The sequence below is a fragment of the Hylaeus volcanicus genome, chromosome 1, assembly GCF_026283585.1.
Source record: "Hylaeus volcanicus isolate JK05 chromosome 1, UHH_iyHylVolc1.0_haploid, whole genome shotgun sequence".
Taxonomy (NCBI): Eukaryota; Metazoa; Arthropoda; class Insecta; order Hymenoptera; family Colletidae; genus Hylaeus; species Hylaeus volcanicus.
This window is the reverse complement of record NC_071976.1, coordinates 29,126,566-29,153,223: the sequence shown is the minus strand read 5'-3', so window position 1 is coordinate 29,153,223 and position 26,658 is coordinate 29,126,566. Positions and strand designations below refer to the sequence as shown.

At 41.1% G+C, this 26,658-nt stretch overlaps 1 protein-coding gene across 2 annotated transcripts in view; it reads left to right on the top strand.

Annotated features, from left to right (window-relative positions):
* LOC128884636 (sodium/hydrogen exchanger 9B2) overlaps positions 1-26,658 on the top strand; it is a 96,266-nt gene that overhangs the window by 47,739 nt on the left and 21,869 nt on the right. For both annotated transcript variants that reach the window (XM_054138144.1, XM_054138143.1), the window contains exons 3-4: positions 5,402-5,666; positions 13,308-13,508. In XM_054138144.1, coding sequence (XP_053994119.1) covers positions 5,402-5,666; positions 13,308-13,508 — 466 coding nt within the window. The remainder of the gene's footprint in view (positions 1-5,401; positions 5,667-13,307; positions 13,509-26,658) is intronic.

Sequence of the window (26,658 nt, the reverse complement as noted above, 5' to 3'; positions counted from 1 at the left end):
GAAGAATTGGCATCACGGACGGTTTTCGAGGAATATCTTTGCTACGTTCCGCGGTGAAAAATGACTGTAAGTCGTATGCAATTTCGCGATCGCGATGAATACATATTTCGTCCTGCCCGAGCCGCTCAGCTCGGAACACGGTGCTGGTAACTTGGACGTTGTATTTGTCGGCAATCTCGACGGGAGCAGCTGAAATTCCCACCGTGATCGTTTTCGTACGACGAAAATTGCTTGTGTTAGTGCGTTTTTTGGTTTCATTAGTCTTCCAGAACTTTCACCCTTGTGGAAGTTTTCGCTAATGAATTTATGCGCATAACTAGAATGGAATGCACGGGGAGTAGGTTTCAAGAACGTGAATTACGAAATCCTAGAAGACGTCCTTCCAAGTTTTCCCTGCTCGAGGAATTCGAGGATTCCTTTGATCCTTCGAGACCGATCGACGCATTGAAGATGCTCGTTAACCGAGCTCCTCCCTTCCTCTTCATGACCGACGTTTACCTCGAGGATCGTAAATCAATTCCTATCGATGCTGCGTCGAAGGCTTATCTTTTCCTTCGATCAGCGCTGAAAAGAGGAAAGTAGATTTTAAATCATCGCGTAAATGTAATGCTTGAATTTAGAGTTTAAAGTCTCCGTCTACCGAAGACGTTTAAAATGCGATTTCGTCGTTGAGCCCTGCTCGATTCTGCTTTAAATCTTGCTGGAAATTTAGTGGAATACGAAATGTTGAAGAATTAGGAAACTCGCGAATTTCTTCCGGTATCTTCGTGAACAATTTTGAAACGTTCGAAACTTGCTTCTTTACATTTGTAGACTCAAAAACTCGTTATAAGTTTAGATTGTTACCTCGATAAATCTTTGAAAACTCTTTCTATCTTTGTCCTCCTTCTATTAATGAAAAAAAATGGAATTGTACGTATAAAAGGTATACGTAGACCTTGGTAGTTATAGTGTTAAAGAGACGAAAACGAAACTGGGGGAAAAAGAATTCAGTATTTGATGGAGACAGTTTTATCGACCACTTGTTTCTGACTTGAATGATATGTTGGAAGATAAAGCCTTCATTGAGAATACGTGCCCGGGCAGACACGCTAGAAAGTACCGAAATCGTTGAAATCACTAAGGGAAGGAATGACTTCAAAACGTCTCGCATATCGTCGTGAATAGAGAAAGCGATACTATCGTTGAAACTTTTATTCCAGCCTCTTGTTTCGCGATACGTCAGTCGTGAGTTTCGAGGGAGTTTAAAAACAAACGCATACAGAACTTCCACGGTAGCCTTATAATTTTCTTTCTGGTAGAATCTCGCTCATTTTCACCTCTTACCTCTTTTTACGCTGTGTAACTTTTTTTTGTAATAATTTTTTCCTTCGAACATATAGAATAAGAAAAGTTCGATGACAAATAAATTTTAATCAGTCTTCGAGATTATTTTGTCAATATTTTTGACCAATCTCAATAAGAATAAATAGCACGCAAGATTACCTTATCTAATAACTGTCAAGATTTTATATATTTTGATCTGATAACACGTAATGTATTGCATTCGCGTGCTTATGAGTCACCCATATTTGTTATCAGAAACAAAAGTAGTTACGTAATGACGAAACCATAAGGCAGATGGACTTTCTTTAATACGCAAGAGTAGTGTATCCCAATTTATAACTTTTGGGTTTGCAGTTTTAATATTTTACAGTATACTTTAATATGCCGAAAGAGAAATATTTCGAAAATTTCCAGAACAATTCATCTTCAAATCGACGAATCGCAAAAATTATTTTCCTCTTCAGTTGCGCGACAATTTCTCCAGGTCAACTCGATACAGTTGGCAATGATGTCGTTATACAAGTAATAATGCGCTTACGGTGTTACATCATAAATTATCATCGACTTTGCGATGACAAGTGTGCAAATTATACAACGAGTAACTCGTATTCGTCGCTCGAAATATCAACATTATCCATTGGGTCTTCTTATATCAAATCTGACAAGCTCTTACTAACGAATATCTAATTTGATAAAGTATCTTATACTAAACTAAATATATAATACATACAATGTTACGCCCTGAATCTAAACATTTGTTGGTCGAATTATAGAATCCCAAAGTAAACATACGATATCTACAAAACCCCACTAAACCTAGAGATTTGCCAGGTACGTTACAAAATTAACAATTAATCCATCCAATAGTCAAGAAATCTCGAATGTCACCCAACTTTAGGACTCCAAACTAAACCTACCCCTCGAGGAGTTCATTTGATCACCAATAACGCTAACTAACCTCCCTAACTCTGCATAGTGTAGGGTAGGTAAAGATAAGGAAAAACGATGTTCGAGTCCAGAATCGTGCGACTGTCAGGATTAGTCCGAGGGGTAGAGCGTGGTAACGCGATTCATGGCCACCCTGTACATGCACGTTCGCGATTAAGTACCGTGGCTGGATGATAAGTCTACTGCTCGCGGATAAGCGTCCTCTGGGCAGACGCGTAGAGAAGTTCCCAGCACAAATGCGCCTCTTGCGCGAATCGAGATTATCGAGGGACGCGAAGGCATGCCAGGAATCCTAGCGTTTCTGGGTTAGAGGCGTTAAGGCCGATTCGTACGGATGTATGTAGAAGGTGCGCGTAACCCCTAGTTCGATCGATAATGCTTGTCTCCATGGACTTTATTCAGACTGGATTTATCGCCCATCTCCTCTATTATCAGGACCAATCGAGGGTCACATGCACGATGTCCTCATTAACCCCAGCGTAACCTCTGCTGAACGTTTGGGGTTGTTTTATGGTATTTCATAGAATTTTGGTTGAAAGTTATTTTTTTATATTGTAATGGATGTTAAGGGAGTAAAAATTCTGTGGCTTGTATAGAAATATGAAACGTGCTGCTAGAATTTGTAATTTATGAACTCAAAATAAAAATAGATCCATAGAAATCCATATTAATTAGATTCTAAGATGAAAATAAAAATATCTTCGCTACTAATAACGATATTATACTTTCCATGGATATTTAATATACTAGATGTCCAAAATGTGAGGTAAACACGGTCTAAGATTATCTATCGTGTCCGTACAGATATCGAGTGCAATTGATATCGAACGGAACTGTTTTCCACGTAACTGGTGGAAGATGTAGCTCGATCGAGCGACGATATGATCGTATCGACGAGCAAAAAGATTAATGTCGATACAGGGAACAGATTTATAATTCTCGCTGCCTCCGAAAAACGAGGTCGGGGCCAGCTCCAATCGAAGGACGAACGATTAAATTCAGTCGCGTGTAAGCTTCGACGAGGGTGTTGTTGTTTTGCGCGCATTACAGTGAACCATTGATTCAAATTAGAGTACATTTCGCTGGTTTAATCGCGGCCCGGCCATAATGTAGGTCAAGTTTCTTTCTTGCGACACGTTTTGGCAGGAGAACAGCAAGCTCGTCAATGAACGCCTGCCAGAAGATAATAATTCCTTCTAAGTGGCTTGTTTCCTCCAAATGCAGCTGCACGCTTCTAAGAACTTAATTCTTCTTGCTTTACTTTTCTGTTTATAACGATTAGAGTTGCATCATGCACTGGAGTATTTAGCCATTACGTAAATATTAACTGTGGTTTGACATACTTTTTATGTCTGTCCTCGAATCCAAATAAATAATTCCGCCATCGAAAATAATTTTTGAAATTAATCCTATTATTAGTTTCTCCTTATTTCTAATTCTGCAGAAAAATTAAATTTATTACAGAATGCGTGAAAATGTGTAAAAATGAAATTCTATTATATTTTCATTACTCGAAAGTATTATAATTCCACCGTTTCTATTGTTCGTGTTAAGATGGAAATGCAGTTTGTTCGCAATGGGATCGTGTTCTACCCGTTAAAATAAAATTAAATTGCACGTTCGAGGAACGTCTATCAACAGAGTGAAAAAAGAATAGAAAAATAGCGTTGTAAATTTGTAACATTCTTCGTATGTGCGTGTCTAAGTCAGCGTGGCACGTCTCCTGAAAAGGAAAATAGGTCCCAGGGGAATGGAATTTAAAAAATTTAAATAATCGCATGGCCGGAAGCTAAAACGGACATTTTCCACCAGCAGTGCTTTTAAATAAGTTATTTCCACCGGTGGCGGTGGAAACCCGATACGCTTTCTGCATTTACAACTGAGCACTGTCCCGCGGGAAAAGACCGATTCTGAAAATAAATCAGCTGAACCTGTTTATTGTATCATGCTCGCCGCCTGTCGAAATTAATAATTCGACCTTGATTTTTAATGACCGACTCACGTGGCTGAATTTCGAATCAGTTCCGCGACGAATAATAAGCACTTCTGCGTTGACATTTCATCAACGATCGACCTAATTCGTCTAATACATACTTACGCAACGGTGTGAAATTAAATTGATTTTATCATTTTTCATCTCCCCAGCATCCCTAAAAAAACCATAAAACCATAAATACCACTCCCTTCTTTGATAAAAATCAAATCCTAACCTTCGTAAATCACTAAACAACTTTGCTCGAATCCAAGCAACGCGACTCACGTCGTACAAGAAGAAGGCTCTCTCAGGCCAATTCGAGGTATCCACCGTTCCAGACGTTGTGTAAATGAAAATCGGCGAACTCGAGCTTGGTCCCTCGGTTCTGGAAAACGTGGAAGCTACTCGATGAAAACTCCGGCACTCACGGATCGTTAAAGACGGGCTGGAACTTTGCGAAACCGGTTCGCGGAGGCAGGCCGTCCGAAACTTATCCTATTACGAGTTTCTCGGGGTGAGAGTACGGTCCCGGTCGGGTAACCGAGTGGTTCTGCAAGCAAGGCATCGCCAATCTGAAGAGGGACCACGTCGAATTTACACCAGGAGACGCAAACTCGTGCGATAACCCACGCTACCACTCCTATCCAGGGTGAACACGAAGTACGCGTCTTCAAAGCGAGTTCTCCGCCACAAGTGACCCCTCTTCCCTCAAAGCTGATCTGCTTGTCGAGGCTTCGGTCGAGAGGAATTTCCTTCGCGACGAGTTCGAACATCTTCGGCAAAGTTCGTCCTGGAATTTGAGTGGAAGCATCGGTCTCGATGATCCTCGATATTCGAAAAACACAGGGGATGTTGTTTTCCAGAACTTTCCTGGTCAACAACTTCAACATCTGACGCAACTATGAATGGGGGAAAAGTAAATATGACGCCGCATCGTGTCGGTGGTTTTGTAACTTTTGGAAAGCGGCTTTGAAAAGGGAGGAGAATTTTTTAGGGCGAATTGGAGTCGTGAAATGAATTATTTTAACAAGAAAAATTACAAGCTATTTGAAACGTATACCATTTGGGGTGGGCCACCCTAACACCCTGAACTAATCCTGACTGCCGTCTGATTATTAACACTTAATTTTATCTGGCTATTTTCTGTTGCAGAAAAATCGCTCTCGTGATCATCCTCACCAGAGCAGGCCTGGACTTGGACCCAAACGCTCTGAGAAGGTTGAGAGTCACCGTGCCGAAGATCGGTCTAATACCATGGGTCGTCGAGGCGTTTGTGATAGCCATAATGTCAAAATACCTGATTGGCCTGCCCTGGATATGGGGTTTCCTGCTGGGTAGCGTAGTGGCCGCCGTTTCGCCAGCTGTCGTGGTGCCGTGTCTCTTCAGGTTACGTGGCAAGGGCTACGGGGTTGCCAAGGTGAGATTAAACGTTCACTTAAAACATTTCCGACTCGGGCGTGTCTTTTCTTACTCGACCGCTCGGTTGATAAATACTTGAGCTCTCGCGAAGGCGGGCTTCTGCGCTGGAAAATTCATTCGTTGAATTCGGTGGATGCATTTCAGGCTACGACATTTAGTAATTGAAACGGTCGGACTCTGAATTACGGAGTTTGCGGTGCGGTGGAGTCTCCATTATTCGAATTAGAGTAAACGAAACGTCGACTCGGTTGAAAAATAAAAGTTCCTTTTTTTTTTAATTAAGAAGATACTGACTTTGCTTATTCTAGATAAGATATACTTTCGTCTAAATTTTACACGTTTTTCTATGTCTGTGAACTTACAAACTTGCATAAACATCCGCAGTGTAATGGTAACATTTTGTATAAGAAACTATATAAAAATGGAAAAATGATCACGCAACCGTCCTTGGTAGTATTCAGTGCCAGATCCATCACCACTCGTTGCATTTTATTCCTCAAAATGCAGGATGACGTGAACAAGGACCTCTCGAACAGTTTCAACCCCATCTAATAACTCATTCGGGCGGTTGATGCTGCTGTAAACTAATTACAAAGAGAAACAGGTCTTTCGAAGGATCGCGATATCGTTTGACGGAGGCATAAGTTGCCCGACAGAGAATTTCACGTGTCCAATTAGGTCTCATCTAAAACGCGATGCTTCCGCTCTTCGGAGCGGCTGCGTTGGTAAGTAATGCAACGAAGTTGAATCTGTTCGTCGCAGCGTGACACGCGGAACATCGTGCTAAACTTCCCCAAAAGCGACTCCTCGACACTAATTAAGTTTCTTTTGAACGCCGGTTTACTGTAGGTGTAATTTCGCGTCTGCTCGGGGCGCAATTGCCTGCGTGGCGCGGGAAAAATTCGCAACAAAGTTAAAACAAAGCGAATTGCTTCTTTGTGAATCGGCTACGCAAGTTAGCAGCGCGCGCTGCTGACAAAAATTTCCTTGATAACGCGCTTTGAACACGGTGCGCCTCCCTTTTTTACGAGGAAGATAGCAATAATTGACTTTCGGTTTACTTATTTATTTGACTTGCCCGTTTAGTCCCCTTTCTGGACTTGCGTGCGTTTTGGAGATAAATGAGTTGTAGGTAATAAAGAAATTCAGCAGAAAAATCTGCAAAATTTATTCAACTCTATGTAAAACAGATTCCAAAGGGCTAATTATTAGATTAAAATGTACATATCTTTCCCATTCTCTGGTAAGAATGATATAAACCAAAAATAACTTTTCTTTCTGTTTCCTGTTCTAAATATCCCACTCGGTATATTAAAATAACGAAATACTCAAGTAGCCAACTATCCGAAGTTTCTTCGCAGCCTTCGACGGTCGATGAAATATTCCACCGCGAAAGTGTTGAAAAAGTATCAACCGCGGTTCGCAACGATGAAAGAAAGTTCACGAGAGTTCGACAACTTTTGTCTCAGACGTCGTTTAGGTGAAGCGTCGCGGCGTCCAGAGAAATTAGTTTGAATACGGTACGGGTGGTCTGATCTGTATTCCTTCGACACGGTCCGCCGCCTTTCGATAATCGATGCGGAAAACGGACTCGGCCAAGAACGGCCAGCTTTATTCCGCCTCGGCGGACATAATAAGAGAAACCCAGCTGCGGTTTGTCCGCGTGGTCGAGCTGGCTAAAATACGAAAATCGCGCGGGGGTCAGCTCGATGACGATAAATTCGACAAAAGGTACACTACCGAATTAGATAGGATCGTGGTTTAAGCAGCGCTTTGTAATTGCGGCGAGTTACGGTGGTCGCAGGATCCAGCGAAATCTCGGGTGAACCGGTGAGTCCACTGTGTTTGGTTTGAGCGAAATTGGGAACGGTGAACTGCGAGGAATCGAGTGTAAGAATGCCGAGACTGTTGCTAAACTCTGGGACAGATTTCGATTCAGCGCATCGATTAAATTGTTTGCCTTTGCAGCTGGAAGTTTTCAATTTTGGTTGATTTAATTTTCATTTGTAGGAATGTTGCTTTCTTTACGAAAGTTTGTCGATAAAATAATAAAAGGTAGAATTCGGTTAGTAAATTGCATTGTAATCTTGATCTTTGACAATTTGCGAGGTATCGGTAAATTTTTATTTGAAATTACTATTGGAAAGTTCAAGTCACGTTATAGGTTGAGTCATTGAGAATATCGGAGAGAAAAAATTGATAAGGAACTCCGGGGAACTTTGGCAAAGATCGTTTCTTAAAATTGCTAAGGTATTGGAAGTTTCGAGCAGCTTCCTACACAAACAGCTATGCAAAGCGAGTAAAGTGCTGTTCTTTAACGACAGCAAAGTTTTCGTAACGAAAGCAAAATCAAGTATGGCGAAAACAAAATGAAACTCGAGAAAATTAATTGACAGACACACACACACACACACACACACACATTGTTTGAATTTGCGATAACTTTACTCGTAAAATTTCGTAAAAGTACTGTTAGAAATAGAAATTGAGACGAGAATTATTTATTTGGTCAAACTGCATCGATTTCATTTCATTATTCATTTCACTTAAATTCATTTTGAATTTGAAATTATCTCTGTTTGAACTGTTAGTAAGAATAATTATACACAATACTTAGCGTTGTTAGTGGAACAGTTTAAGACTTGTTTGCCTTGGAGAATTTAATTTAGTAGAGGGAACTTCACTAACTCCGAAGATTAAACATGTTTCTTCGAGAAGTTTAAACTCTTCTTCAGTTTTCCAAACAAAACTCCATCGATTCTTCTGTTAGCGCTATTAAAACAAATCTAATATTCATCAATAAAATCTAATACGGTTATAATTATACAATCAATGAATAAGTTATTATTCTAATTTTTAAAAAAGCGTAAAAAGTGAAGAAGAATGGTCCACAGCTCAAGGAAAATTAATGATAATAAATACTACGTAATCGAGGTATCTGGCGATGTTAGAGATCTAATAGGGCGTTGTTTAATTTAAAACAGTTAACAATACGATTGTGTTCCCACGCAGTTTCGAGTAGAGTAGTCTCAGAGCCAAAGGATCTGTGTTCATTTTCCTCGAACTAGATGGGATTAAAGTTCGAACAACGTTTCGTAATTGCGGAAGATTGCAGTAGTGGTTGGATTTAACTAGATCTTTATCGATGGAATTTACTATACACCAGCATTGTACCTAGCTGTTATGCGAATGGCTGCTACGACTGCCTTGATAAAGAAAACTGAAATTAAGAAATAGAAATTAATACGATTTTTCTCTGCTATCTAATACAAATAGTAAAATACAATTAAAAAAGTGCACGCCTTTTATAATCTCTAAAAGAATAATGTCTGCGACATATCAAAATTCTCTGCATTCCTGTAACGAAGATGTACATTTTCTCTCCGGGAAGGAGATCAAAGACATATGGTCGAATAATCACGAACGTCAATCCTCGACGTCGGTCGTGCAATTTCGAAACGCCTTTATATAAAAGCTGTCGAAGAAATCTGTCGTCAGCGTGAACTTAGACACCCTTTGTTCACAAGGTGTATTAGATGAGCCTGTCAGCGACAGTTCTTATTGACAAACCAACGTATTGATCAAATTCTCAGACGGAACAAGGAAATGTCCATAAATTGTTGACTCTCTATCGTCGACGTCTGACCACGACGTAGTCAAGGAATTTTCTCAGACTGAGAATTTTTAAATTCGACTTTTTTTTTGTAATCTTCTATGTCTAAGGAATAAATAAGTGTAGTTATGTCGTATTAAGACGTTGTAATTTTGTTTTCTGTTAATGTTTTATTAATATACGTAGTGTTGATCTTTTCTCGCCGAGAAAGAAAACTTTCCCGCAGGCTGGGCGGAAGGGAAGAGAGCATGCTTTGATTTTCAAACGATTGACCGGTCCATTCTTTGCCGGTGCACCAGCTGGCGCGACTCCTTCACGGAATGGGCTTTCCGTGAGGTGAAGTATCTATTTACTCTGTCACGTAAACTCTAGGATCCCCGTAGTCGGTTCGCTTCCCGGTTCAGTCGATAACTTTCCGAGGCAGCTTACGGCGAGTAATAAATTGTAAAGTCCGAAGAGTTGGCGAATGTAAAAACAGGGGCGTTGACAAAGTTTCCGCTCGTTTAAAGCGCTCCGGCGAAAGAATAAATTTATAATAAGGGCGTCGAGTGGTTAGTTACCGCGCCAAACAACTTCGAATACCTTGATTTTCGTTAACGATCTTCAGCGTGGAACGTTCGTCGTTCGAATCGAGGACAATCTTCTTGGGGTAAGTTCGTTATTTCGCAATGTAGCCTGGTAATGAGTATTAGACGTAATGTAGACCACACGTTGACGAGGTGGCCTGGTTTGGGGCGACCTGAACGTTTCGAGTGCGAAGAAGTGTAGGGTTTATAAATTGTTGAAACATATAGAATTTCTAGTTCGCGTTTTTACGGCCGTGTCAAGGACTGTTAGACCACTAAGTATTATGCGAGGAAACCAAAGGACAAGGGAACAAGATCATATATGCAAATAAATGTAAAGTATAAAAAGTTCCTCTAGCTTTTCGAGTCACAATTTCTAATGTAAAAGAGCAATTTTAAAAATCAAAGAAAAATATTTATTAGGGGGGCCAGAAAGTAATGTCGTTTCTTTTACATTAAATTCGAGCAAATAAATTTATAACAAGTTTTTATTTTTAATCTATTATGTAACAGGGGCGAATAAATGATAAAAATAAAGAAAGGAACTCGCCCTTAACGCACACATGGCGGTGCTTGAATTATAAAATTTAAGCACCGCCAGTTTTGCTATTTTCGTTGATTTCTTCGAATAGGATTGAAAGGTTTCCGCGAGCAGCGAACGATATAAAAATTAATGAGACCCAAGCCTGGATTTAACAAGTGTTCCCGAAGACCTTCGCGGACGTTGCACGCGAAGCGTCTCGAATGTTTGTCATGGCGATGCAGTCCTGCTTAAAATGATAATGACAGATATAGTAGCGAGAACAGGCGACAGGGCGGGGAGGGAGGAGGGGGTGAAGTTAAATAATTCAGTTTAGAAAATGGAGTGGAAGCTGTTTGAAGAGTGCAAAGGCCATTCCCGTGAATGTGATATTCATGAGATGAAACATCTAGACGGTGGGAGGGGTTAGGAGGCTTTTTGTTTATTTCTCGGTCGTTGGTGGAAGCGTCCTGGGAAGGAATTGAATGCCCTGTCAGAAGTGTGTCGGGTAATTCGCATTATTCGAGGGATCAAAGAAGTTTTTCATATGCCCTTTGTTCGCCAAGTCGAAGCGAATCGAAATGGTTCGCCCTGCTTGCGAATTCGATGGAGATGCGTCCAACTTCTTTCCTCGTTCTACGCTTTTCTTCTTCGCCGAGGAGAGAGGACGATTCTCGTTGCTTTCGTAAATAAACGTATCCTTTGGACGTATCTCTCGAGTACATTGCTGTTCTTGCGGAGGGACCGAAATATCCCGAGAAAAAGTTCGCCGCAGCAAAATTCATCTCGCGGTTCTTCTTCGGGGCTCGCACTAGAACTTTCTCGCGGACAATAACCGTTTCAATAGTATGATGTACACGGGGCATTGCTCTTCTTGTAAAACCGGTGTTTATCGCAACGCGAATAATTTAAATGGTGTATTACTCTTTGTAACTATCGTTGGCCTCTTGGCACGAAAAACGACAGTAAAATGCACGCGCTTGGGTATGAGTTGTCTGTTATGCTTGATGGACTGGAACTTTTAATATTTGTATCGGTATGGTGGAAAACAAGAGTAAGAAATGGTTTTCTTTCTTGAAACTTTTTTGGTATGATCCGAAGTTGAGAAGGGGGCACTGAATAATTGGACAAGAAAGAGTAAACAACATTTATTATTTACTTACTGCGATTTTAAAATATGCTGACGAAAGTCTAAAAATTATGCTATAAATTATAACTCCGTCGCTCTGGTCTGAATTTCATTTCCATTGTTCCGGGCTAGTCAACCGGAACATGTCGTGTAACAGGTACCCGAATTTATGATTTTAACGCGTCACGAGAGGAATTCCTTCTCTTGTAACGAACAAACAACGAACCTTGTTCGTGTTTCTATTCATATAGAGTCAATATTTACGTTATTCTGTCAACCATTCTGTTCGCGGACAATTGATGCATTAAATTGAAAGGTCTACGTAGGTTTGTACCGTTACGTAGCTAATATTTATATTTTATCATTTAAAATTTAATTACATATAGAATATTTTATTTAGGATGAATTTTTTTTCAAAATTTAAGAGTCAAGTCGATATATTAAAATAGTATTTTTTTAAATTTGACTTTTACTTCGAGAATTGCACAATTCTATTTTGCATGGCAACTGTTCGCCTCTCTTAATTAAATAGAGCACATTAATAATCTAACTGTAGTTTAAGAAATTCTTTACGTAATTTCTGTTGAAACTTGTGTAAAGTATTGTAATTTAACTACCGTCCGCCATATCTGTACTTGCGAACAGCTGCTTTAAGACAAAACTGGAAACCCCCTTTGATAATTCCGCTTCGTTATTTCTTGCATCTTCTCATTTCCCAGTGAGATATAACGAAAATGAAGAAACTCGAGTTACTTCGACTTCAAAGGATAAGAATTACCTTCCAGGGAGTTGGGTGGTCTGTTATAAAATTGTTTCGAACGCGGCGAATAGAAAGCAGAGATGATTACGATTTCTTTTAATTGAACGAACCTGAAATTTCATTTCAATTGTAAAACGTGTTTGCACTGTCAATAATCTTGTATTAATAATATGAATGATGTATCGAATGTAACGTATATAATATAAAAATATAAAATCTAATACGGAATGTAGTTTTCGGAAGTAGCGTATATTTCCGTCTGGGGAAGCAAGTTAAATCGAAAAATTGGCCGGGGTAGCGAATGGTCTTGGATACAGAAAACGTACGACAAAACATAGCGTCGCGGGAACCGCTGACCAGTTGGAACGTTTACCCAGGGACCTCTTTCTGGAGCCACAGTTTGATTCGACTGGTTCGAGAATCACGATAGTCGGCAGACTTAAATCCCGCACGAGCTATCGCTTGCCCGATAGCTTTTCGTAGCAGCCGTGGAATCGGTTCCCCGTTGTCGTCGACTGGTCTCGTTACATCCTTCCACTTATAATTCCTTCTCCTTCCTCTTCCCCTCCGTCGAGCGATTTCTCTGACCTCCATCCGCAGATTATTTTCACCGGCCTCGAACGCTCCCCCAGCCGAAGTTCCTTAATGGTTTTGAAGTTGCCTCGAAGAAATCTGATTGCACTCGATAACGAAGTTTCCGCGAATCACGGATGTTGTAGCCGTCCGAGGAAAATAAGAGAAGTCGGAGGTGGAAACGTTGGAAAATCGCGGAAGCCTTCGATTCGCGTCGGAAAAGCCCTCGTCGCGATCGAATTCGGTAGGAAGATTGCTCGCTGCGAAACGCTTAATAACTCCTTCCGATAATTTTCCTCTCCTAACGGGGCCCGTTTCGGATTCAATTTCGATTCACCTACGTGCCCATTGTTACCCCTCAGGGATTCGAAATCCAATTCGAACGGTGTAGTCGAATAATTGACGAAATTTAATCAAAATAATATTGTGTTGCTACTTACTTTTCCCTTATTACAGACCAAACATTTCATTTTTCCAGGGCATCCCGACCTTGATCATCGCCATTTCTGGAATCGATGACGCAGCGTCAGTGGCGATTCACGGAATCGTGAAGAGCATCATGTTTTCCCATGACGCGCTATGGTACCAAATCCTCCAGGGTCCAATTGCCATTATCGGAGGTCTTGGGTTCGGTATCCTGTGGGGTTGGCTGGCCAAATACGTTCCAGAGAAGGGCGACGTAAGTACTCTCCTCTTTTTTTAGTAAGTTCTTTTAAAATAGTGGAGCAACTTTATGACTACGATTCCTGTAATAGAACCATTAATTGCCAATTTCAACTCGTTTTTATTACGTCTGGAGTAATCGTAGATTCCGAGGCTGTAATAAATGAAACCAGGCGAACGTATCATTTTGTCTCGGACTATATAGTAATAGCATAACGAAGAAGCTCGCTGCCAAATCCTCGGGAACGACTCGTCACCCCCGACCAGTCGAATAGGACATTTAATGCTATTGGCATTGTTAAACGCCATGTTAAATACGCTTAACGGAGTATACGAGTCTCATCGTTTCTGATTTACCGACGAAGGAGAAACTACTCTGATAAATTTCTGCGCGACGATAACGAAATAATGGCGTAGACTTCGGTGGACCAACGCGTAATTTTCGCGAATACGATTCAACGTACTCTATTGTTTCCTTACACTCAATGGGAGGAGGACTCTGCTTTGACGCAAGCAGAGAGAATCGTACGTTGATTAGCAGCGTTTGTGTTTGGATATTTCGAAAGGCTGTGTTTAATAATGTCGTCGTCCGAAGCGTGCGATTTTTGAAAAACATTTGTGGAGAATATTCACACTTCAGTGGATTAATTGAGTGAGGGATTGAAACTCTGAAAATTTCCTCATTGTTTCGAATTTTCTACATTTATGGAGAATATCATAGTTTGCTTTCGATGACAATTCTCCAAACATGAGCGAAACGTGGTGGCTTAGATTTTTACCAAGGATGTATTAACAGAATTTATTACTGTGCCTGTTTAAAGTAAACTTAGTATTTTTTTTATAAAGGAAAATAAATAAATAATGAAAATAAAAGACTCAGAATTAATGTCAACTTCAACAAATTAGAATCTATCGGTCGAGTTCAAGAGCTCATTTATTTCGATTTAAGGATTCAATTAATTCAAGAGTTTAGAAGTGCAACGAGATTAGTCGAAATAGTTCACGAGCTCAACTAGTTTACTTTAATAATGCAAATAGTTCAAAGTTCAGTGTTCCGTCACAAGAGTTCAAATACTTTGATGCTTCAAGTTGACCTAATTCAACATCCAAGTTGTACCTTTTCTTTCTAAGAGGATTTTGTGCGGTTGCAAGCACAATTAATGCCAATAACTGCTATTTTTCATGGAATCTTCAGAATGATGTAAATGTGTTTTTATTATATGCTGTATATTTCAAGAAGATACACTGAAATTTATATTCATGCTTAAAACAACCTAAAAAAAGCAACGAAAAAATCCCCTAAGAACCGCCACTCTCCTGCTCTGGAATATACCACCCCTTAATTAAGGCTCGCCCATCGATCTATTAGTGACAGCGAGTGCGCGATCAGACAGCCATAAAGCCACGGATCGCGATATAACGGATAATTAAAAATTAATCCCCTGGCTCGAGTGCCTTCCCTGCAATATCGTCCCCCGTCGTAAACCGAACCACTATATCAATAACGACTTAACTTGTTCGGATAACGTCGCCTGTTTTTGCCAACTTTGAACGTCTCCGCGTCGTTCCACCAGCGGAACAGTTTTCTCGAGCGTTCCGTTACACTTCCTCGACGGAAGAATTCCCCGGCAACGCGCGAACGAGCCCGTTATTGCTGCTTCGTCATTTGTCATTCACCGAATGCCGGCCATTCGCATGATACACGGCACCATAACGCTTGACCCGATCCCCGGGGCAATAAAAGACAACGTTTGGCACATGGCCCCGCGATTTTGTTCCTCAACGCCGCCCCTGCACCTTCGGCAACAACCCGCGCAAGCGATTTTGATACAATACGACCAGCAATTGTTCGTTATAAGCTGGTTACGTGGGAAACGCGAGCAATCGGCGGTCGTTTCATCCTTTCTTCGTGGCCGAGGCGGAAGGTACAGAATGGTCCTCGAAAATTGCCCCGTTGGTTTATTGTGCTCTTTCAACTCCGCGATACGTTTAGAGAGGGAAGAGACGAAAATGGTAATCGAGGCGACTGAAAGGAGAGTCAGTTTGTAACGAAGTCTTCTTTTATTTAATTAATTTCTTCTTTTAGACAATGCTCGACACTTAATGAACTCCGAAATTAATACTACTTCTTAAAAATGGTCTTTATTGAGCTATCATTTAATTTAGACAAATTTTGTCAATAGAATGTTTATGCAATTGACTGTATATTCCAACAGTTCGCGCCCTTTCTGTTCAGAACTTTCCAATACTCGAGCACGGACTCATGGCGAAACACCCAGGTCACCAAAAAAACGCCAAACGCATTCCTCGAGTTCGATCAATCTCGATCGTTGATACATCGCCGCGAAGCTTCGCCATTTAGAAACAATCACTCGAATCTTCCACGCTCATCCGTGCACTTTTCTCTCGCGACTATACGCGAGCCACGTACGCCCCGTGCGACCCATTTTCACCTATGAATGGATTTATCTCCTAAAGTACGTCGAATTAAAAAGAAAAATGATGGAAACGCGAGCCGTAAAGGACTTCCATTGGGTAGCATTAAAATTTCACAATGAGTAGTCGGTCAGAGTGTCTAAAGCGTGTGCTGCCCACTTGGGTCTTTTTAAGTGAAACCTTTATCTCACGGATCATTTTGACGCGGAAAGAAGAACCACTGGTTGAAGCTAAGACAGAAAAAACACAACCCCAACTTTTACAAGTAATATTTTACAAAAAATAAAAAAAAACGATGTGGTCAAACAACCAGGATGTTTTATCGCAGTAGCATTCTGCTACATAAATTGCTCGTTATCTACAGAAAATGTAAATGTAACGCAACGAATTGTTTATCATCTGCAGAAAAATTTGTATAGTAGTAGGGCAAGGATGAACCAGATTTGCACTATTTAGTCGGTGATAAGCGTGCGCGTATAAATAAAAATGAGTAGAAATGGTCCGTAGATAAGGTATTTTAATATTCTTTTCTCAGCCCCCTTCGAGTTAAAATTGTTTCTCTAGAAACACGGATCCTTCTCGCGAGATATCCAAAATAGTCCACCCCCAATCGAATCCTAGAGCGATAAAAACGTATCACAGTGTCGTTCTCGGTGCAAGAGAGGTGAGAGACCACCTGGATCGCGGTCGTCGAGAGTCGCCGACGTGCATTATCGCGACGGTGGATCGATCGTAGCCGATCGAACGATCCCTGGCCTCGTTCCTCAGCCACGAAAAAAGCCCTTGCAACGGTTTTCCAAGGCGCGGCTCGACGGAATCGTTTTTCATCGGATCCGTGGCGTCCTCATCTTGGCAGTTCCCTGCAGGCCAGCCGCGCAACGCCGCAAGATATCAGACTCAGCCAACCAGGGAAGCAGCTAGTGCTGACAGAATTTATTATTCGCATCGTGTTTCAGCGTGATTTACACCCGTGGCCCGCGCGTCCGCTTTTCTCCGCGAGTTGACGCAAATTGTACGTTATCTGTCTTAAACCCTCCGTGTGCCAGGGCTGAATTATCAATTTGGAGCCGGAGGCCGCCGCGGTAGCTCCCTCGTGTTGTTACCTGATAATTATTACTAACAGTTTGTCGTAATCCATTTTTGGCAACACCGCAAACAGTTATTACAGAAATTCTAAAATCGAACAACCCCTAAAACAAATATCGAACTCCGTGTACCGATTGTCATCGCTCCGATAGTAGCAAATTTCCCTGAGAAAATTCAGAAATAAATGTCTCGAACCATCACCGATTACTGAATTTATGGCGAGCAAGAAAATGCTCGTCTGAATGATACCAATTACGAAAACCTGACGCGACATCGGCGAGCGAACGAAGTGAACGAACTCTGCTCCGGGTGGACAAACCGTGACAAACTTTTCCACGTTGATAGTCGAAGGGTGAATGGCCGCGAGAGAGACAGGGGAGAAATCGATTTCCCAACAATCGTCGAAATTCGCTTCCGGTGCCGGCGGAGTGGCTCACCACGACTCCGAGAGCCAAGGTGGAGAAAGGTGGAAAACGTGAGGGCTCGAAGGGAAAGGAAACGTAAAAAGCAGGCCAGTGGGTCGATCAACCGAGCCAAAGGGGATGGAGGTTAGTTGATCCTGCCCCTTTCAGCGCGGAACTTTAATATTCGTGCACTTCCCAACGCTCGTTTCGTCGCTTGATACTTTTAAAGGATAATTTTGGTACAATAATTGCGTTAAGTAAGAGAAGAAAAGCGAGTGCTCAGTTGGCGAAGTAAAATATTCTGTAGGTAGGGTAGAGTACTGCGTAGGCAAGATAGAGTACGGTATTGTTAAAGTAGAGTACTCTGTTGGTAGGTAGTGTGCTATATTGGTAAAGTAGAGCCTCGTATTCTTAAGGTAGAGTCATTTATGTTAGAGTCATTTATGTTAACGATTAAGCACACCCAGATTCACGCTACTTTTATTTGGCATATTTGGCTTTTGAGAAGTGCGATCTGGATACTCGGTAAGTGTAGAGTGAGAGTAGATGGACTACTTGAAACGTTAAAATTTATTAAATAAAACCAGTTATTTTAGCTAATTTATGAGGGTTAAGGGAATCTACTTACTTTTTATTCACCCTCGTTTTGGCTAATTAAAAATCCGGCTCGTGGAGATTGTTTCAATAAAAAATTTCGTTCAACAAAGTTGGTAATTAAGGGGTGATTAATCACTTCACTATAAACACGTTTTGGTTAGGTTGAAAAATAATTTCATCTTTTTTAATGAAGTTCATAGTTTAAATTTTCCCATCCTAATTAATTACCGCTAAAGCATCTCTGAAAATTGTGCAAATTTTGGAGTTATCATTATTATATATCGTCAACGTACATAAAAAAAAGAGCCTACTCTGCAGCTTTTACATTATTTTGTCCAGTAGCATTTGTTATTATATTAATTATAACTGTATATATTATTTGTTATCATAATTGCACATTTAAATAATTGTTTTTCTATTTCTTTGTATTTAAATCGTACTTTCAAAATGAAACCTAAGCTTCTCAAACGTACATTATCGTTTTTGTTTTTTCTAACATGTCAAACATCACGTGCCTCGAGTTTATTACAATTTTGTAACGTTTGCGGTAGACATTTAAAAACATTGGTCGAAGCTGAGTCGTCAGTGTCTGCCTCTGGGATATTCGTGGTTTGTTATTATTTGAATCACGATGGCTCGTTGCCGATTCGAATTGAAAAAAGTTTCGCTGTGTTCGCAGCTTTTTCAGAATCGATGGTCGCAGTCGAGAAGAGTTTCCGATCGGTTGTAAATCAACAGCGCCCTCTACGCTGGCAACGAAAAAAAAAAAAGAATCGCGAAATTCGCGAACCATATTCGACCCACGCGAACAGCTCCGAGTACCCAGTGCCGCGAAAAACTTGCAATATTTGCAACTTCTATTCAATGCCACCTACATCATCGCGAAAGTTTATTTACGCAGTTAACGACGCTGAAGACGAATGACGAGGCTCGTGGAAAACTCGGGAAAACTTTTCAAGAAAATAATGAATACCGTTCTACGGAATGTTTCTGCATTTATTGTGTATCCAATTGCATTCTACATTTCACGAAACAATTATTTAAATGACAGAGCTGAGTCGAGATTGTATTTTTAATTAACGCGCTTATGAGAAAGTTATTCTTTTCTATTAAATGGAAACAGCTCGAATGGTGAGAAGATATGATTTTTGTTGAACAGAGGTGTACACTAATACAGATCGATCTCAGTTAACGAAACTGAGAAAGTGGAAGTGGATGGTTGCAAACATGTTAATCAACTCGACGTCGTCCTGCGGAGACAGTAGAGGTTTAGCAAGGTACCAACTAATGTAGATACACAAACGAATCTAGTACTTGGTACAGGTAGCTTGAAATCTGTGCCGATGTTCTAATTGGATATATTCCGAAGTCAGACCCATGGGGACTACGTCGGTAGAGCCAGCACAACAGGAACAGGCTAGTTAAACAGGCAAACTCGATTGAGTTACGAGTACCTGCAAAATATGAATCGAGGATGAAATAATTCTTTACAATGTAGTCTCATAGAGTATCGTAGTAAAGGAGAGTATTACGTTATTTGTAATTGGTCGGACAATTTCCCTCTGGGTCGGATCAAGTACAATCTTATTCCATTCGCTCGTCTGACTAATAGAATGAGACCACGCATGGCCAGACGATATTAAACGAGTAAATCTTGAATACCTTTTGAGGTCAGTCAACTTGTATTTAATCATTATTCAGTATTCTACTAATTGTAAGTAATACAACCAGGTATAGTTTTATTCCTCTCGCTGGCCAGACTAGTAGAACGAGGTTGCACGTGATCAGACAACATTCCACCAGTTAATCTTGAATTGGTCTCGACTTCGTTCGTCACTGCGCGCATTAAATTACGCGTTCATCGCATTTACGAATGCATCTCTCGGCGGCGGGACCAAATAAATCCACTTTCTCGCGATAAATCCAGCTTTATCGAGGCGCTCGCGGCTAGCCGGAGCGAGGAGATCTCGCAAACCGATCGTAAACCGCACGTGGTCAGAGGCTACGTACGTGGACGTGCGAACATCTGAATGTAGTTTCGGTCCGACTGGTTCGAAGTTAGGCTCGTAGCCGGATGGAAGGGGAGGATCCAAACTGCGCGTCTTAGCGATTCATCGAAAAGGGGGCTACGTGACGACCATGCTTGGGTAATAACTCCGCGACGAACGTGGAATTTGGCGGGCAATAAATTGCACGTGTCGCGAATCATGACGACAATCTGCCTGGAGGAAGTTCATTGGGTGTCGTTGTGGAGAAATTTATCCACTGGGTGCTCGTTTGCCCGTGATTAACGAGGAAAAAAGACAACGAAAGGCATCGGTTTCATAAATTTGATTATGAGAGGAAAAGTTCCGAAATAGATGTTACCTTAACCTCTAGAGAACTTGTACTCGAAGCAAAACTTCAGGAGCAATATTATCTACCTAAAAAGTAATATTCACCCAGAACTGTTTCTTGTTTCTAAGCCTCCGATTCATCAACAGAGAAAATATTTTGTACGTGTAACCCCTTTAAACCAGGACTGTCTATATCCGTAGAACTTCCCGAGTCCCATTCCGTACCTGATACATTCCGTACACGTGATTCGCGACAAAACCACTAGGCTGCTGTGGGATTATCGGTTCGGTCGCGTGCTCGTATAAATTTCGTCGGACAGACCGGACGGATTGTCTGGCAAGAAACGCGATTTCCATCCGGGGTTTCCGAGCCAATGGCAAGAATGTCGAGGGAAACGCCCAGAAACGGACCAGTAGGTCGATCAACCAGCCGGGTTGCTCGTGCACGATTATCTATCCGAGTGCGTTTTCGCAGCATCGTCGACGACGGTCCTGTGCAATGCGGGATGCATCGAACCGCGAAGCGAGAAGAAGAACGTCTATCCAATTCCACGGAAAGATTCTTCTCTCGTACGTGTTGGATACACGCTATCTGACGTATATTTACACGTAGAATTGTTACTTCCGCATTTGTACAACCCTTGAAAATTGAATTCAGGCCGCATAAAAAGAATTTATCAGCAGTAGTAGTATGGCATAAGTAACACGTTATTATTTAAATTATTATTGTTGAAAGGTTGCGGTGCCAACATTACTAAAATAATCCAGCAAAGTTTGCTCGCACGAGTAGAAACTCTTTCAAAATTTGCGTCAATATTCGGAAAGTCCGCTGCCACTGTCCAGTAAGTCAACGTAACGTTCTAAATCCTTCGTTGTCTCTTCAGCTAGCTAGATCTTCGTCAGGGGTAGATTCCATCTCAAGAAGCAACCTTCTTTGCTCATCAGCCGAAAGCAAGTGCTCATCCGTTAAAGCCTGGTGATGAAATGCTAACAACTCAATCACATCCTCGGGCTCCGCTTCCAATTCCAGTTCTCTTGCCATTCCCGCCTCATTTGCAGTCCAGCCGAAGTCTCGATCCCTTCATAGCCATACCTGTGGTTGGTAATCACGCGTTCGTAAGAATAGAGTTTTCCAAATCGTCTTCCACGGCTTTATTTTTTAATAAGAAAATACTCCCTGTGAACTATATTTCATATTGCGTTTAGCCATAATCGTGCGTCCTTTCATTGAAAATAAAAGAATACGCGTACATCCTATTCGTATACCATTCGTGTTTGTTTAAACAATAAAATCCTAAAGCCCCTTTTGGAAAACCGTTATCCGGATATGAATTTTATATTTGCGCGACATGTGCACGCGTGCGTCCCGTTGTTTCGTCGAGTTTAAAGCACCGCGTTGTAAATCCTCCGCAGGGGAGAAGGTGTTGGAGTCGATCTCGCGGAAATGACGCCGGAGTGGATCGGACGGTATTGGGAAACAGTAGGTGGTAAATGGCGAAATACGGGTGGATTTTTACGAGACTCTAACACGCGACGGCACGGCGAGTTAAAACTGTGACTCAGGCGTTTCGTCCCTGTTAAAATAGAAATACATCACCGTGGAATAGAATATGTCGCCCTTGTGTTCCTTGGTCCCTCCTGCGCGATATATGTCCTTTAAAACGATCCAACGACGTGAAACTGATTCGATGCAAAAATGAAATTTGTGGCTATCCTACCTGAGCATGTTTACGTTCCTTTGATTCTTTTATATCCTTGGGTTGATTAACTGCTAGTAATTGTAACATCGGGGAAAAATAAGGGTGGGTACTTGGTGAATTTTATTTTTATGATTTGATGAACACAATTTTTTAGTACCGTACAATGCAGAAAATTACATATCTTTTACATATAAATTTAAAAAAATAATAATACTACTTTTCCCTGAGTAGGTATTAGAAGATGAGTTTAGAGCTTCCTCGAGCAACCCACGGTACTTGTTGTATGCTAAATGGTGTTAACCGTTATTAAATTGTAAGCCACGGCGTTATGTTACGATTTAATAACCATGATTTCACGGTAAAGGCAGCTTCTATGGAATTAACTTTACTGGACTCGGTCCATTATATTATAAACCCTGAATTTTCATTCCACTGTCGAGAGAAGTCATTATATTATTTTACTCGCGACAAAGCTGCAGAATTTCGACTACCTCTAGCCCTACGTTACCCAAAATTTAACCGCCTCTGAAAAAACATAACACGTATTAAAGATATCAAACTTGATCATTTATCTGTGAGAAAAATAGAGTAATTGAAGAAGCGAGTTATTTTTAACGTAAACGAGATAAATGAACCAAGTGTAATTTTTTTTGATGGCATTTAAATGTTATAAATAATGCGACGAATGATTAGAGAAAAATTATTACGTTCCTATTTCTTCGTATCGATCTCTATAATACATGAAACTATTATAACTCGAAACATGCTCCCCTAACGAAAAGATCATTTTTCAACGATAATTATAGATAACACTATTAGGCTCGAGGAGTCTCCCCTTTCAGTCTTAACGTGACGGCTCGTGGCTCAGTCTTCCTAGGGTCAATTCAATTTTCCTGGCACTTGCTTCAATTTGTCAATTCGGGTCAATAGACTTAACAAACAAACCGATCGCATTACTCCAAGCCTGGGGTGGGAGCAAAGGCAACGTTCGCACGTTATAAGAAAAGTTCGAGACGAAGAAACTGCGAAGATGCACCTGGTGTCTAATGGTTATGGTTCGAGTTACTCGGAACGATAAAAATAACGCGATTAAAAACTCGCACGATTTTAATGAAAACTGACGTAGCGACATGGATATTTACCCATGCGATACCGTGGCTGCATTAAAGTAACATTTGCCGTTAAATCTGGTGTCAATAATGTCGGTGATGAAGTTTACGAAAACCTGCGTCAGCGGCAGCTGTCACCGACGCCGACGGGACACGAGATTGGAATCTGTCGAAGTAAATATATTCCCGGCTGCACCTCGAAAAGGAATTAAAGAGTGATACGACAGGAAGATGAATGAAATTTTAATGCGATCGCGGAGCAAATTATCGACGACAAAAACTCTAGACAGAATCCGTCGTTAACGCTGGCGTCGCGTTACGAAATGCATCGATTGATTTAAGTGTGATCAAAATTGATAAAAACATGAATATGAATGCGACGGAACATCAAACTTGCAAAGCGGTTCGTCGAATATATCGATTTCGAACTGATAAATGGCCAAGGATGTGAATTATTCATTCATGCTTTTTTTTTTGGTGGATCATAGATTAAAATGTATGTTAATTGTGGACTAATAATTGTAAGATTTTTCAAGTATCTTTTTTCGGTCTTGTTTAGAAACAATAATGGAGTACGTATGCTTCGAGTAACTTTTTAAAATTGTTTTGAAAGTAGTTTATGAAATAATTGCATTGTTAACGCCAACTTTATTCTCGTCTCAATTGGAACACTTCCATCGTAATATCGAATGAATGTTTCAACGATCGTGGAAAAAATATTTGCGCCGGTATACCGAACATAACTCGAAATTTTATGCGCCAAGACGTTTATTAAATTTTCCACATTATTCCGTGGAACAGACGGTGTCGCGTCAGCGATGGTAGAATTACGAAATGTATTTGCAAGGAACGTGACAAAAGCGCAAAAACGTAAATTTCATTCGAGCAAATGCATCTCTTCTTCTCCTTTGAATAAACCGAATTGACGTCTCCGTAGATTTGTTACTTTTTGAGAGCCACTCAACTGTTTATTCGGAGCGAAGTGAAACGTTTCATTGCGTTGACACAAAGAACAGTTTTTCCCAATGGAGAAATTTAATATGCAGAAGGTGATTCATCGGCTCTTCTCAGAAATAGAGCTCATGAAGAATGTGTGAATCGGCATAAGCAATTCGCTAGCAAAATTTCTGTATTCGATACTATCGAGAGTAGATTATATTTTGTTAAGTAATTCCACTTACAGATAGTTTGGAATGTTCTAGTTGGGAATGTGACCTTCGTTACGATGAACACAATGTACAGTCCTGGGCTGTGCAATTGATAATCATCGAGCTTGGTCGAAAGAATCCCTCGGTTCGAAGGGAGCCACGCAGTTAAATAGAGGCAAACCGATGGCAGCGAAACGCGACTTACGCGCAGACAGTACGCCATGGTTGACATGCCGCTGCAGCGCGATGCAGTCACAAAAAAAAGAAGCGGCTGGAGACAATACGCTTTTCCGCGAGGTCTTTCCACAGCCAGGATCCTGAATGCATGGCTGATGGATTCAGCGTCGGTCGCGGATAAGGAGGAATGAAAGCTGAGCGGGAGCATCGACTTGCTCCCGTGAATTGAACGTTGTAAGAGTGAGCCTCGCGTAGACACTGCGAGCCAACCAACAGTCCGTAGGACCACCTCACCGTGGAACGTGGAAATGGTTCTGCATTTATCGACAGATGCAATTTTTGCGATCAGACTCGCCTCCATTCGACCATGCATCGAACGAATCTTTTGTTATGTAGGCCATTCTCCTAGTTTCATCGTAGCACAATTGCCAGATAAGAATCGATTCGATTTCGTTCAGGCACATTTGATTTCTGGTGATTTTTAGTATTCAGTGTTGCATTCTCCTTTGGCTAGATTACAATTTCGAATTTCATTTACAACTTCTACAGAATACCTGCTGATAGTACAATTTCGAAATTTCAAACCTCGTGTTTTCAATTCGTGTAACTGTAGAATAGTTAACGGAAGCGGTCAGTTATGCGATTCATCCCTACTTTATGTACTCGGTGTGTCTATTGTAGATCCTTAAGAGGCTACTCTCTGCAAAGCTATGCGGCACGATCCAGTGGAACGTGCTTAAACCTAAGTAAACTTTGATCCTTGATTACATTTGTACGTATTCCTCGGCGGGCATGGCTCTGCGGCTTAAACAAAGATTTGCCAGGATGTGTAATTATATTTGCCACTGTGAAACACGGTGATTAACATTTCACGGGTGAAAGAATCGTTTAATTCTCCATCTAGCGGAATAGAAATTGTAATTATCCGCTCGGCTGCTCTGTCCCAACGATTGTCATTTGATATGATAATACAAAATTGAAATTTGTACATTGCACGAGTTCGCTGATGTTCTCTTCCAACTAATTATTCTGCTGATAACGTACGAACGGGTATTTAACAGCGGTCAAATTGGCGAAGAATAATTATTTCTTTCAACGTGTCGACTATACTGTAAACTTGAGTAATAATTACTTGGTGAATATTTTACGATCAGTCATATAAAGAAACTTTTGAGACGATTTAAGTTGAATAAGAATTCATTCCAACCATCATAGCACCCGTGTCTAAACTGAATACGATCGCAAAGGGCCAGCTCACGCACACGAATATCGGCATGTCATCCGATCTCTTTGACGAAGCTGGCTGCAGCCCCGACGAAACGTTCGAATATCTTTCCTAAAGGACTTTCTGATACCCTGAAGCCTCGAGCAGCATCATCCGTCCTCCATCGTTCCGTTTCGCGGCAGTCTGTTCACAGTTTTCCGCAAATTCAGAGGGATTCGCGGAAAGAGGGCTGGTCGTAAGGGCGGCGAATGTTTCAGAGGCAGGAGGTGGAACACGAATGGCAATGCAGGTACCGATGCGGCAACCAAGTGCGGGCCAGCTTTCCAACCGAATCCGTACACAAACATTTAATTCGCGCAAATCGATAGACGCTCTAGACCTGGGCCCTCCGGCCGAACTCGCTTTAATTGAATTTCAAATCTTTCGCAATCAATATCCCGCGGACAGCCGCGCGGTACGCATCACGCTTGCAAATTGAATATTGTTCTCCCGTTGGCTCCCTCGGGGGCGTCTCCGTTCCCTATGATCTTCTCCCCCTACGGCGGTCCAGCTCTAACCGAGTCGACATTTATTCATTCCTGTGAATAGAAGAGTATTGTAACACGTCAAATGTTGTGACGACTAGAGCTTCGGTCGGTGGATTGGACCCACGGAGGAAATCAGAAAGGCTAACGCAAACGTAGACGCTGAGAGACGTCGTTTCTTAATTATGAGGGAGATTATAGAGATTTGGATTATGATTCACGAAAATATTTATTTTTTAATATTTTAATACCATATTGCCATTGTTTCCTGTTCATTTCTAGAAAAAAAAGTATAAATTGAATCTTCCACAATTGTATAAATCGTACATCAGTTACATTACAAATATCTTCGCACTTAGAGATAAATATTCCATGTTCAACAACCATACCTTTGAGAATAACGCAAGTGACGTAACATTAACTA